We start from the raw sequence: 14,829 nt of genomic DNA on the forward strand, positions 1-14,829 counted from the left end.
TGGGAGATGGTGAAGGACCCCTTATTGCTGGCCTTCCAAGAGATTTTCACTTCAGGACGGATGCCAAGGAGTCTATCGCCAGGTCATACCAGTCTCCTCCGCTGTCCTAGTGGAGATTGATCACCCTGTTGTCAGCTGCCTATAAGGCACTGGCAAAGATGATTGGTAGGCGACTCCGCCTTGTGCTTCTAGACATCATTCATGATACACAGACAGGCTTTGTCCAGGATAGGAGCATCCTAGACAATGTCTTCACCTTCTTTGAGGTGATAGATTGGGCCCAACACAGTGGTCAAGGATTGGCTGTACTACTCTTGGACTTCGAGAAAGCCTATGACAGGGTGGATTGGGACTTCTTAGAGGGCACCATGGTGAGGTTGGGCTTTCCCTAGGCATGGATCCACGGGGTCTCCATACTTTACAGATCGGCTACTAGCAGGGTTCTCATAGGTGGCAGGTGAGGGGAGGAGTTTCGGCTGTAGAGATTAGTCCGGCAGGGCTCTATTCAGAGGAAGCTAACCTACTAGAGTACTGCTCGCCTTTCCCTAGTAGGCCGACGAGCCCTGGTGGTTAACCAAGTTCTCCTAGTAACGGCTTGGTACATCGTCTCGTGTTGGTGCTTCTTCTCGTCCTGTGTTGTTCAGCTTCGCCGCCTAGTGTGAAACTTGCCTCTAGGCTGGGTTAGATGGTTCTAGGGACTCCCGGGCCAAGGTGGCGTGGGCGACCATCATCCGGCATCGGTCAGAGGGAGGGCTTGGGATCATAGACCCAAAGTATCAGAGTCTGGCCCTTTTGGGCAAGCTAGTAGTCCGCAGTCTCACACTAGGAGGGGAGGCCTGGAAGGTCCTATTGCAGGAGGGTCTCTAGGGGTGTAGACCAAGGCTTGGCGGTGGTTGGAGGTTGTCCTTGAGATGGATCTTCATGAACGGCCCAGATGACGTCCCATAGATGCCCCTTCCTACGCAGCCTACTTGGTGTGCGGCAGGGCCTCCATAAGGCCCTAATTCAGAGCCCCCTAAGTTGTTAGGAGGAGATAGACTGCCAGCTGGTGATCTGGAACCGCCAGTTCAGAGACGGGATGGGGTACAGATTGGCGAGCGCCCCCACATCCAGTGGGTTGTTGATTGGAAGGTCGGCCCAGCTCGTACCATCAGAACATGGCGGGAGGTGTACAGGATGGTGGACGAGGAGGTGTTGCAGCAAGCATCAGGTTGCCAGAGAGGAGTTGAGTTGAGGAGAAGGGAGATTGATGCAGCAATACCTCAGGAGTGGCTTGGCTCCCCGATATGAGAGCCGGTAGAGCTGGGGAGGTATGGGCCGCTAGGTTTTTACCAACACGTATCCCCCTACAGGTGGCAGCAGGTAGAGTGGGTGGTGCCCCACATGGGACTTTCTTCACCGTGCAGGAGGGGGGGTGTTTGGCCCTTGACAGAGGGCAGCAGGATGAGGGGATAATTGTTCTTCCATGGAGGAGGATTCGGGTGGTTGGGCTTCAAGGGAAGACATGGCAGTTGGACCCTTATGTTTTCTGGGAGGAGCACTAGGAGCGGTGTCTTTGGATTTGGGAGAGGAGGCCACTTGATGAGCTGGAGTGGGATCTGGGGGAGTGGCTATGGCCGGCCACTGCGGTCACCAAGAAGCCACTGAGATTCCTGGAATACATAGCGAGGATTGGCAGACACGTACTGATTAGGAGGACATGGACTGGGTGCCATTGCGTAGCAAGTCCTGGGCGGAGCATAGCTTCATGGATGCTTTCCGACGGACCTTCTAGCCTCGCCTATGGGATAGCTGGAAGCCAAGGAGGGTATCGTATTTCTTATGGCTGGTGGCACATGGAGGCCTGACGGTGGGGAGTTAGTCTAGATGTAGAAGGATGGAGGTTGTAAATGTTGCACACAGCAGCTTCTGGAAACTCCAAAGCACTGCCTTTGGTCGTGTGAGGCAGCGCAGCTCGTGTGGAGAGGAGCATGCAGCATCCTCAATCTTATAGCATCCAGTCTTGGATGTATCTCATGGGGAGCTTTCTGCTGGCAGGCAGTCAGCTAGGGCCGTCACGTTCTCTATGAGGCTGGGATGCAGGAGACACGATATTCATTATTGAGGTTGGGTCGTGCGCAGTGGTCGGTTTGGAGACTCTAAGAATAGGCTAGATACTGGAGTCCATATCAGACCGTTTTGAGGTATGGGAGATCGTAGGGAGTCTTATTTGATGGCATATTTTGAAGGCGCGTCAGGGGGTTTTTGGCGGGGAGAGACTTTCAATACATGCTACTTTAGCAGAGCTCTGGACCTCCATCATCCACTCTCTTTGCGGCCGATTAGACCAGGTGCAGGGCGAGTCTCGAGCTCATCACAAGCTCCGTTTTCATTTCATGCGCACTTGGGGCGGCCATGACTTGTTTTTGGTGATGCAGGCAGGCAGCCTTAGATGGCTACACACCCCCCCTCCATGGCTTCTTGCCCCCATCGTCCCTAAACCGCCCCGAGCGGCTTGTATACATGATATATTTGTGACTTTGCATCAGCTCTAGCTAGTCTGTTGAGCATGAGCACTTCTTTGTATTCAGATTTTTTTTTGAAGTAATATAATTAGCCACACTTTATTTGCAAAAAAAATCTTCAATGAGTACTTAGCTCTGATACCATGTAAGGAAATGATGTAAGGAAATGCTTGACTACATAATATAAACACAATCGTACGACAAACACACATATTGATAAAGAAACAAAGTCAGGGTTAGGGTACATAGAGACCATGAACAAAGAAGATGAAAGAATCTAAATAATGAACAAATATAATGCTCAATGCAACAAACACAGTATATAATGTGAATATTGAATCTCAAAATTCCCGGGTCCTAGGGACCATGGTAGAGAGTACGAGTTGAAGAGTGTGTCGTACTCTGATGGATCCCAAAAGGTAGCAGAGAGCATCCTGAATGTCAGGCAACAACAAACACAGTTTTGTGATGGCTTAATTAGTGATAGATAGTGTAGGACACAAACAACAAGATTAGATGAAGTGGAGGGTAGCTTGTCTATTTATAGATGGATGCATTCTCCCAAATAAGGGTTTTGCTTATGGGACATAGACATTTTGTAGGAATGCATTTCTTTTTTATGAAAGTTAATTTGATTAATTAAGCATGCTTTGGGGTTGTTTTAAATGGCTAATTAGTATATAATGCATTTTTAGCTCAACATCTTGGTGGCATGTACTAAATTCCCATTGGCCTCTTTAACTTTTATAGTCTCTTCTCCTTACTCATTTGAACGGCTCTTGGTAGGAGATTCTCCGCTTCATAGTTTGGCGTCCTTCTCATCTCCGAAAGGAGGTGGATTCATTATTATAGGCGGAAGTGCTGGCCACTTCTAGCCTATTGGATTGGCTTGACAAATACTTGTAGTGAGATAAATTTAATTAGATAGCTCAATTCAAGTTGCGGATATTACATGATGTTATTATTCCTTGGCAACCTTGTCTTTATTCTTTTGGTTGCATTTGCCAGTACTTTCGGGTGCCTAGAGGCTATAGCGAGATATAGTTGTCCTTATAGGAGTAGCTTCAGGGTATAGTCCATTGCTTGCTTTTCAACCTTCTTCACCTTGGTAGGATTGGATGTTTGTGAAATTTGATGATTTCAAAAGAAGATCAACTAATCAGATATACCATAAGATGGTAGAGGACAAGAGAGGAGTCACTGAGAAAGCCAATAAAGTATGACATGTTCGTGATACTAGAGGGAAATAGGAGGATAGATTTCTCCAATTGTGGAAGTCTAAGATTCCTTATTAGAACAAAGTTTTTATACGTAGGTTGCTTATTGCAGGTCTTCTCATTGGGGATGTGCTGCGTGCTCACAAGATCTCACATGGTTGATGTATCTTTTGCACTACATGTGATGAGACCATGATTTTTCTCTTCATCTCCTACCTTGTAGGCGAGATAAATTTGAAGCTTCATTTCTGGTGTGGTCCCTCTATGACTCTGGAACAAATGTCCATTTGTTCTTGGGTCATGCACAAGATGTTCTTTTGGTCCACTTTGAAGTCAAATCATCCTTGCCTCTTCCATTTTCTTAGATATATAGCTCTCTGGCACATTTGGCACACTTGTAATGCCTTCATTTTTGATTCATCCTTGGGTATTCACGGTCATGTGGCCCGTGTTCATGGTTTTGGTAGTGGAGGCTGCTCATTGGGGGTCTTCCAACGGGAGAAGTGCTCCGTGCCCGAAAGATCTCTGCAGGGTGTTGTGTTTTCTGTACTACATGTGATGAGACATTGCTTCACCTCTTTGTCTCTTGCCTTTTTGCGTGATAGATCTGGAATTTCATTTCCCCTTGGCATGGTTGCATTTGTACTATGTAAGGACTAGTTCGTTCCATACAGTTCGCACTGTACCGTGCGGTACGTATCTGTACCATTATGTACAAAAAAGCAAGCTATTTTTGGCCTCTGAAAACTAGACCATACAATATCTTCCAACTCCTAAGCCTTATGTTTATTATCATAATTCCAAATCTCTCTCTCACACACACACATACCTCTCTCTCTCTCCAAACTGCTAAGCCTCTCTCTCTCTCTCTCTCTCTCTCTCTCTCTCTCTCTCTCTCGTCTCACACACACACACACACAGAAAAGAATGAAGAGCTTGTTTGCCCATTCACCCTAAACTTTGCTTTGTTCTTTGATGTATTACATATACACTCCCATCTGTCTTCTAGTAGCGCATTGCGCATGTTGTGCATGAGTTTTTTCCTTGTTATCCTCATGTATTCATCCTATTAACTCAAGTGACATTGTTATTTTAGCTCTAAACATGTGTTCTATTATCTATAATCCAAAATAGCCAAGTTTTATTTTTTTCCTACTAATATTGTACCGTACCTTATAAAAACATAAGGTACCAATTAGTACCGTATTTTATCGTACCGTACCGTATCATACCTTTCGTACCTGACAACCCTGGTCCTCGGTGACTCAGCACCGCATACCAGTTTGTTCGTGGATTATGGGAAATATGTCTTCCATGCCCTCTTTGCATTCAGATTGTTCCTGCCTATTCCATTTCCTTAGATGGACAGCCTTGTGGCATATTTGGCGTACTCCCAATGCCTTTATTTTTGATTCAACATCGGGCATCCATGGGCATATGGCCCGTGTGCGTGGATTGGTGTTATGGCAAATCTCTTCTATGATGTCAGCTGACCTGGTTCTTCTGGATATTGCTACTCCCTGGCTAGCGATTTTTCGCTCTACTCCAGCTGTTCCTTCTGTGTGATTTATTAGTATTGGTCAATAGGTTGTTCTGGTTGTTCTGAGAGCTTGCAGACCTCAAGTAAATATTAAACAAAGAGAGAGTGAGAGAGACAGAGTATGCTGACCTGATGGTCTGATGTAATAGAAAGTAAGAGATACAGAGAGAATGTTGACTTGATGGTCTGATTTAAATATTTACTACTTAATTCAATTATCTTCATGAAAAGAGAGAGAGAGAGAGAGAGAGAGACTTTGGAAGTTTAGGGTTCCTTATCAGGGTAAAGTGTTCATGTGGAGGTTGCTTATTGGGGGTCTTCCGATTGGGGATGTGTTGCATGCTCGCAAGATCTCCTGTGGTTGCCATGTATTTTGCACTACATGTGATGAGACATTGCTTCATCTCTTTGTCTCTTGCCCTATTGCTCGACAAATTTGAAGTTTTGTTTCCTGTGTGTGGTCCTTGGCAACTCAGCAGCGGATATCAGCTTGTTCGTGGATTATGGGAAGGATAACTTCTATGTCTGCTTTGCAATCAGATTATTCCTGCCTCTTCCATTTCCTTAGATGGACGCTCTGTGGTATATTTGGCGTACTCGAAATGCCTTTATTTTTGATTCGGCTTCGGGCATGCATAGTCATGTGGCCCGTGTTCGTGGTTTAGTGTTATGGCAGATCTCCTCTATGGTTTCAGCTGATCTGGCTCTTCCTGATGTTGCTGCTCCCTGGCTGGATATTGTTCGCTCCACACCAGCTGTCCTTGCTGTGTGATATTTGTGTGTTAGAGTCTTGGTAGCCTTTCATTTGTGTCTGTTCTGTTTTTCTTAGCTGACCTGATGGTCTGAGGTAAATATTGCTACTTAATTCAATTATCTTCACGGAAAAAAGAGAGAGAGCCTCATGGAGAGACTAATCTGTTCATGGCAGGTAAATATCCCAATGATTTCTTCTCTCAGAAACCCAGGAATGAGGGATAGGCATTGGAAAAAGCTAAGTGATCGCCTTGGTTTTGAAGTGACACCACATGCAGGGTTTACATTGAGCACTGCATTGCAATTGAGTCTTCCATCGTTTATGGCAATTATTGATGAGGTAAAGAAAAATACTCGATTGTTGCTGTCCAAGAAAACCATTCAGTCTTTCTTGTGCACTCACACTATTCAGTATGTCCATTGTTTTTCTCAGAACTACAAATCTAATTTACATCATAATGGTTATACAGGTTAGCGAGTTTGCAAGTAAAGAGTACTCTGTTGAGGTGGCCCTTGACAAAATGCAAGGGGAATGGCTTGGGGTCAAGTTCGACTATATTGCATGGAGAGATACAGGAACTGCCATTTTACGTGGCCTTGATGACCTGCAAACTCTTCTAGAGGATCACATTGCCAAAACACAATCAATGCAGGCGTCACCTTATATTGCACCATTTGAAGATCGTGTGAAACTTTGGCTTGCAAAGCTGAACCTGGTACAAGAGGTATGAGGAGCTTTTTGATCCGTACCAAAAGTGTGTTAATGCCAATTTACAAAAGTATGCTGTGCTGTTAGTTGTGAATGTATTAAGGGGCCTCATGCTCTGGATATGCTTGGGATGGTGAATGCTTGAAGTCTACTGCCAAAATAACACCTGGATGGATCTATGTTTCTGTTTATTTGTATTGGTATTTTTCAAGATCGTATGTCATTTCTCACCTTTGTGGGGTACCACTTGCAAAATGCGATCTCTTTGTGATGTTACTTTGTGGCTCTTTAAGTCTTGTTGTTGGCTTGCAGCTTGGCTAAGAACAACCAATGGTTTTTTGGTTGGATTAATCAGGCTCAAAGAACAATATTTTAATAAATTTGCTCTTTTCAATTGTTTGTCGCATTATTTCAAACCCATTTTATTTTAATGGATCAACCCAACATAGGTGGGTCCTTTCTCCAATGGTGTGGCCTTTCTCTGTCTTGAGTAGCTTGCTGAAGAGAAGTTGCTGCCTCAACTTCTTTTCAACAGGGGTTGGGTTAATTGGGTGAAATCCTGCAGATACATGCTCGTAGATGTAGCAAATTTCACCTTGAAACTATTCCCTAGTTCTATAGCTCAGATTTGCTGAAATATCCGATGTATGACAGGCTACCTTGGTCCTCCATGAGCAGAAAATGGTTACTTATCTCCATAGTAGTAGCTTCTTCCATGGCTCCTTGCTCGGAAGGGGGCCCCTAACACAATGAGCTTGACCATCAACACTTTGCTTTGATTGTTTGGGTCAATGATCCCCAAATCGCCCCTGATCCAGGCTGAATGATGGCATCCAGGCTATTGTAGCCCTTGGGGGGCTATCATCTCCACCCAACTTGATGAAATTCTTGCTGAGTCGCTTCATTAAGCCAATGCATGACCTAGAGAAGGCCCAACAAGAAGTAATACACCACATAGTGACTAGAAAGACCTGGTTTGCAACTACCAATCTTCCTACTAGTCACTGTTGATAATCTCGTTGTGCTCCAATACAATAAATTCTACCTTATGCTCAATAGTAGGGGTGCCAACTTTAAATAAATATCAATGTCCATGACAGCCTAAAGATCTCACTGAAGTAACACAGGGGACCCAAGTACAATTCTCATGTGGTTTCCAATCTAGTGTTACAAACCCAAAATCCATAGGATCTGTGCCAATTAATAAGAGCTTCTGAAGCTTTGCAAAAGGCCCTAAAATTCTCCTCACCCCCATCTAGGTAAACAGCTGGATTATTTGCAAACTCTACATCCAACAACTCCTCAAATTTTGGGATGGGAAGTTTGATTCCTCGAATGCATGTAGCTCTATCCCTCAGGAAAGTCTCATGGCCATTGTAACAAATTAGAAAATAAGAGATACAAGGGGGCATCCCTATTGCACTGTCCTCTGAATGCTGAATGTCACCTCTAGCCCCGCCAATAAGAACTTAGCCATTAGGTGAGGAGTAGAGAGCTGCTATAGCTGTAATCTGCTGTTGTGGAAAACCCATCTTCAGCATAGTACCCTCTCAGAATTCCCTATCAACTTTGTCATGACTCATAAGCCTTCTTGAAATCGAGAAGCAGAATAGTGAGGTCTGTTCCCTTGGATTGTGCAGAACTGTGGACTCCCAAAAGGTGAGAATATGGATGCTGTGCTCCCAAACAAAATTGGTTTGGTAGGGTGAATGAGGTCTAGCATCAAGAGTGACAGTTTGAGACTGATCACTTTGGCTAGGATTTTATACTCTGTTCCAAGCAAAGTGATTGTTCTCCCTTGGGTGATCTCTACATTGCCTGTTGGGATGAGGTGAATCAATCCTTTCGACAGTCTCTTTGGCATATATCCCGCTGCCAAGCCCTGTGCTGATCACATCCCAATAGTTTAAGAAGAAAGCCCTGTGCAATCCATCATCCCCTGGGCACTTCTTGGATGGTAGTGCCAATAAAGCCTCTGGAATCTCCTCCTTTGAGAATGGGGCCATCAAGTGTCTGGTCATGCCTTTTGTGACTACCCTCTTGGTACTCTCTCACACAATCTCTCTATCCCTCTCAAAGCTCGGAGGTCTTGTCATTGAACCCAACAAGGCAGTATACCAATTTCTGGCCACCTGACCAACCTTCTATGGCCCTTGGCCAAGGGACCCATCTAGAGTCTCCTAACACCCTGTCTAGAGTGTCTTGGACATGTAGTGGAAGTGTTTTCCTTGTCTAAGTGCTCATAAAAGCGTGGTATTAGAGGCAGATTTCTGACTAGAAGATGGAGAATCAGTCTTATCCTGTGCCTTCCTTAATTTTCAATTGTTCTTTCCTTCACCTTTCACCACTGCAGTGTTACTTGGCTGTACCATTGACCGAGTGGCCTATTTTTACTGTCATTGGTTTTATCAGCCGATGTCTTTTGTAACTGACCCGCAGTACATAGTAGTAGGGAGTTGCAATACAGTGGGACATTCTACTGCCAAATATGAAAACTTGTGGCACACAAAAAGATCTCTTACAAGTACTCCTTATTTCAGCTCAAAATTTTTTCTTACCGAACTGAACATCCTCCACTCAAGAGCTATGGAGGGAGGAGTAAGAAATTCAAAATACAAAAAACTATTTGGGTTGCCTGTTAGATGAGGGGCACATATCACCTGTCCAATTGAGGCAGCTGATCCTGGTGAGATGCAAAATAAACTCCTTCAATTAAGAAGCCCCCTGATAGTTAGTTGATCCATTGGGCAATGTCATTCAGAGAAGGGAGTTTTCCTGGGAAAGATATTATCACACTTGCTGTGGTAATTTTCTGATTGGATGCATAAGGCAATTTCATGTTATATTTCATTGTAGGAATAGGTCTGTTCCATGCCCTTAGGTGCGCACATGCATGTGTGCACACAGAAATGTTTTTGAAGTTTAAAATGTTGTTTCTTGGATAAGGTATTTGGTAGCTATGATTCTGAGATCCACTGTCATAACTGTAAATCACATTTTGATATGTTTTAATAGCTGTCTTACCCTGTCCCGTTTGCTCAGATTTGGCCTTCCCTTGTCCCTGTCCCCTCCTTGTTCCCTCTCCTATCCCATGTTTCTCAGGACAATACCAGCTATCAAATCTAGCCCAAAATTACACGATTGCATTGTGATAGAAAATTCGTGACAGACTGTTGGACCAAACTATTACAGGCATGGAGAGAATCCTGCATCCCCATCCCGTTTTCTTTTTTGCCCCCCCACACTGAACATGCCAGAATTAGTGGTATATTGTTTTCAAGATGAGGACATCACGTAAATGCTTTATGGACCTGAGGATAACCCTTGGAGTTGAAGTTTGGGTAGGATATAGTTAAACGCCTATTCACTTGCCTTGTGGATTATTCATAAACACTACATACTACAACACATGTCTGACCACAATACCTGAATGCTATTCAGGTTTATGAGAACTGCTATCTTGTAGTACAGCGGTTAAGTAAAGGAAACTTTGTGTGATTCAACACTTTAACATAGTTGAGTCAGGACAGCATGGATTACAGAGGCAACAACTTTTGCAATCATTGGTTATACTTACAGCAATGATGAGAGAGAACTGCAAAAATGGTAGTTAAGAGCGAAGATAAAAACCTTTGCTTGATAAAGGTTGTTCGTCAAAAACCTTCTTCAAGGGTTTGCGTACTTCAAGATAAAGGTATACCAGTTATAGCCGTAAAGGTACATGGTTTTTTAGAATACCGATTATTGAGCTGCTCCCCATGACCCAGAAGAGAGAAATCTATCAAGCCTTAGAAAAAGAAGTTTCCAATGTAAATGACAGAGCACACCCTGTACAGGACTACAATGCTACATCAAGGATGCCAAACCAGATGCAACTCTAATGGAAGGAGGTGTGAGAATCCCAAGTACAAAGAAAAACCTCTCTCCTCCTCCTCATGTGCTCAGAGTCACCTTGTAATCTCTCCCATCTCCCATAGAGAATATGGATAATCTCTATCCAAATTCTGGAGATTTTTTGCAGTAGGTATGTCTTGTGGAAGTCGGGCTGAAGCTTCCTTTTGACAAGCGAAAGGAACAGATTCTCTTATCAGGCGATCCCAGTCTGTATAATGTTCAATAGGGAAGCATCAATTTTGATTGATCTCTGTATTTGGATTTTCGAATGCCTCAGTTATCTGCAAGAATGTAAAAGATCATTTGGCAGTTTTGAACAAGACAGAATAATTTATCTGGATTTGCTTAAAAAGCATACAGCATCTAAGGAAAACTCATGCAATACCGGGACACTTGAATTAGGGTAGGTCTCTTATGTAGCCAAAAGAAAGAATTTATTTGACTATGTGACATTTCTCATGAGATGATACCTGTACAGTTCTTCTTCATATCACATTCAGTTGCATTCTTTTTAATGGCAATGTTATGTGTCTCTAATATTTTCATAGCATATATTGCAGGTTCTGGATGAGTGGGAAGAATTTATTCTGACTATGTGACATTTCTCAGGACATGATATCTGTATAGTTTTTCTTCATATTGCATTCACTTGCATCCTTTTTTAATGCCAATGTGATGTGTCTGTAATATTTTCATAGAATATATTGCAGGTTCTGGATGAGTGGATAAATTGCCAGCAGCAATGGCTTTACCTTGAGCCGATTTTTGGCTCAGAGGATATTATGCAACAAATGCCTGCAGAGGGTCGTCGGTTCAAGGTGGTTGACACATCCTGGAGGAGAATAATTGAAAAGCTCATAAAAAACCCAGAAGTTCTTGTAGTAGGCACTGATGAGGATTTATTAAAAAATCTTAAGGAAGCAAACAAACAACTAGACATGGTCCAGAAAGGCCTGAATGAGTACTTGGAAACAAAGCGCTTAGCCTTTCCAAGGTTAATGTTTCTAAATTTTTGTATTATTCATTTGCATAAACATATGTCCTACTTATATGGAAGGAAACTTGGATAGCTCTGCTACCTCTTTCTTGAGTATAAAAGAAGACCACAATCTAAGATGCATTAAAAAGCATACAAATTTTTTCTGCTAGTTTTGTGTTCACTGTTTGAAGGAAAGAGGAAATCTAAGTTCTAGTTAAAAGAAAAAAGAAAAAAACATTCATGAAGTTTCATGTTTTTAGTTTGCAAGGCACTTTCTCTTTAAGTCAATGCATAAGGTTTCAAAATTAGGCTACAATTTTGGATGGATAGAAATTTTAAGACCCATAATAGTCATTTCTTTTCCATAGAAAAACCTCAAGAGAATAATATATAGTTTATTGTCGTCTTTCCCCGCATACAATTTTCAGCACATTTGTATGTTACCAACTCAATAATCTAAGAGCTGAGATGGGGCAGATTTGCATACCTATAGACTTTGCTTATAACCTCCTCCTCATAGCATTTCCAACTCGGTTGATGAAACTTGACAATCTATTGCTTTGGTCAACCTACCTTGGTGCATCGGCTGCTACATTACACAATCGATAAGATTTTAGAAATTTTTAGTGTACCTTTAATAAAGCCTTTGATAATGTAAACTGTTCCTTTTCTTTTGGCTAGTGGCTCATAGGAGCTTTTGACAACCAGTATCTTGGCTTGCTTATATAGGCATTTTATAGGCTACTGTAGATGTGGAAGATCCCTTAGAGAGCACTAGTACATCTCACATATTGACAATCAGTTGGGAAGAAGCAGCATGGCTGGGTTCTAAGGAACCAATGCTAAGTGGATCATTGTAGGTTTGCAGCCTCCTATTTTTCAACACAATTTCAAGATAATTTGTGAACATTGTGAAAGCATTAGGGTTTACCAGAATATTGACCAGTCTTGTTGTACTTGTCACATTAGTCATAAACCATAACCCTATTGTGAATCAAAAGAAAAAATCAAAATTTTGTAGTAACACAGTATAGTCTAATGTATGAAGTGTCATGCAGTACGATATGTCAAAAATAGATTTCCATAAGGGACCTATGATGATGAATAGTCTTTTTGAGATGAATTGTTTTGATGTGACATACATCGTGTGACAGCTTGCTAGTAACTGAGAAACTATTTGCATGTATGCTATGAATCTGCTCGTCTGAGCTACCTGTTCTTAAAGAGTTGGCTATGCTAATGATGTGGTACAAAGCAAGAAAGCTGACCAATGGCATGGCAAAACAGAATCCCCTGAGGTCATCATCTAGCCTATGACAATATTGATATAGTGCTTTACTTTCTATCTTCTGCGCTTGCTGAACTTTTATTGTGATTATTTTGATCACTTGGGCCTTGGAATTGGGCCTTTAGGAACTATTTGCATTATGTGATGCACAGCTTTGTAAGATGCATGGATAGTAGTATCTGATTGGTTTTTGTTTATGCTTACTAAAATTTTGCAGGTTTTGCAAAATTAGAGTGCCAGACAATCGGGCTTCTCATCATGAAGGGTGGTAGAACTTGGGTTTTTAGGAGTATCCACATGTGAGCCCACTTCAAAGACATATGGATGTTCTGATCTCTTGTTAGGCATGGGGACCCTTTTGGCCCTGAGCAGCCAGCCAATGTTTTAGAATTTCCTTCTTGTTGAAAAGAAAAAGTTCTAGGGTTTCACAAAGTTTTGGCTAGTGTTGCCTATGTAGGGCTGGTTATGGGGGATGGAAGAATTGAGGGAGGAGGCAATAGAGGGGAGGAGAAGGGGTGTGGGGAAGAGGTAAATGACAGAAAAGGATTTTGGGTGGTGTTAGTGGAAGGGAGAGTCAGAAGAGGCAGGTGAGGACTGGAAGGGGATTGGTGTGGAAAGGAGAGATGAAGGAAGGGTGAGGCGGAGCCAAGACAGGAGAAAGTTGGGCGTACAATTATGTGTGGAAGTTACGTAGCATACTTGACAATGGTTTCTGAAAGGGAAAGTATGAAATGGGTTTCATAGCTCCAGACAAGTTTCATAAAATGGGTTTCACTTGAGATGGAAAAAGACTATGAAATTTTACGAACACATAGAATATGACTCATGTAATGAAACGAACACAGATTGCTCATGTTCAAGATTCTATATGATGCAAATAAACATTAGACATAGCATCAATAGTTACATGCATCATGGACAACAACTTAAACAAAAATCTTGCAATCAATGCCTATATCTATGTCAGCATGTCAAATGAATCCATCATACATGTTGATCACAAAAATTCAAACACATCTTTCAGGGTAGGTTTTTCCTGAAGATTTAAAATAGGTGTTTCGTACATTTATGAGATGGTTGTGTATAAAAGGGGTTTCCTAACCTTATGAAATGGGTTTCTTGGTAACAATGGTAGTTAGGTGAGATAAAGGGGCAAGTGAGAAAGAGGTTAGGAAAACACAAAAATTAGGTGGAAGAAGTGGGATTTGGTTCAGTTGGATGTTGGCAGGACTATTGTGGGTAGTTTGGGGAAGGCAAGGCAGCATTGGTAGGCACGGAATGCTGGACGATCTGCTGAGGTGGTGGGTGGAATGTAGAACAGGCAGGAGCAACTTATAGATATTTTTTTGTAGTTATTCTACATGATACACTTCTTTTTCTTCAGGGAAAAGAGAAACCTTATAATACAAACCTTAGAAATAAACATCCCAAGGTAAAGGCTTCTCATGATACCTCAATATAAAAGAATTCTAATACAAAAGTTGGGTTAGTAGCCACTTTTTTTTTTTCAAGTAAAATGTGGCTGATTATATTACTGAAAAAGCTGATTACAACAGAGTGCTCATGCTTAACAGACTAGCTGGAGCTGAAGCAAAGTCACCAGTACATCATGTATACAAGCCTCTCAAGGTGGTCTACGGGGGATGGGGGCAAGAAGCCATTGGGGGGGGGGGGGCGGGGGGCTATATCGCCAAATGGGGCTGCCTGCCTGCATCGCAAAGAACAGACTCTGGCCACCCCAGGTACGCATGAAGTGACCACGGAGCTCCTGACGAGCCCTAGACTCGCCCTGCACCTGATCCCATCGGCCGCGGAGGGAATGGATGAGGTCCAGAGCTTTGCTAAGGTCGCATGTGCTGAAAGTCTCTCTCCGCCGACAGCCACGTGGGATCGCGCCTTCCAAATATGCCATCCAGTAAGACTCCCTATGATCTCCCATACCTCC

The 14,829-nt window shown here is 42.8% G+C and overlaps 1 protein-coding gene across 7 annotated transcripts in view; it reads left to right on the forward strand.

Moving 5' to 3' along the window:
• Positions 1 to 14,829, forward strand: part of LOC148041884 (uncharacterized) — a 269,651-nt gene that overhangs the window by 36,277 nt on the left and 218,545 nt on the right. For all 7 annotated transcript variants that reach the window (XM_087683761.1, XM_087683772.1, XM_087683781.1 and 4 more), the window contains 3 exons: positions 6,190 to 6,354; positions 6,485 to 6,739; positions 11,328 to 11,611. In XM_087683761.1, coding sequence (XP_087539887.1) covers positions 6,190 to 6,354; positions 6,485 to 6,739; positions 11,328 to 11,611 — 704 coding nt within the window. The remainder of the gene's footprint in view (positions 1 to 6,189; positions 6,355 to 6,484; positions 6,740 to 11,327; positions 11,612 to 14,829) is intronic.

Source organism: Lygodium microphyllum, chromosome 1 (assembly GCF_053477565.2).
Source record: "Lygodium microphyllum isolate KBCC chromosome 1, Lygodium_microphyllum_v1.1.10, whole genome shotgun sequence".
Classification (NCBI taxonomy): domain Eukaryota; kingdom Viridiplantae; phylum Streptophyta; class Polypodiopsida; order Schizaeales; family Lygodiaceae; genus Lygodium; species Lygodium microphyllum.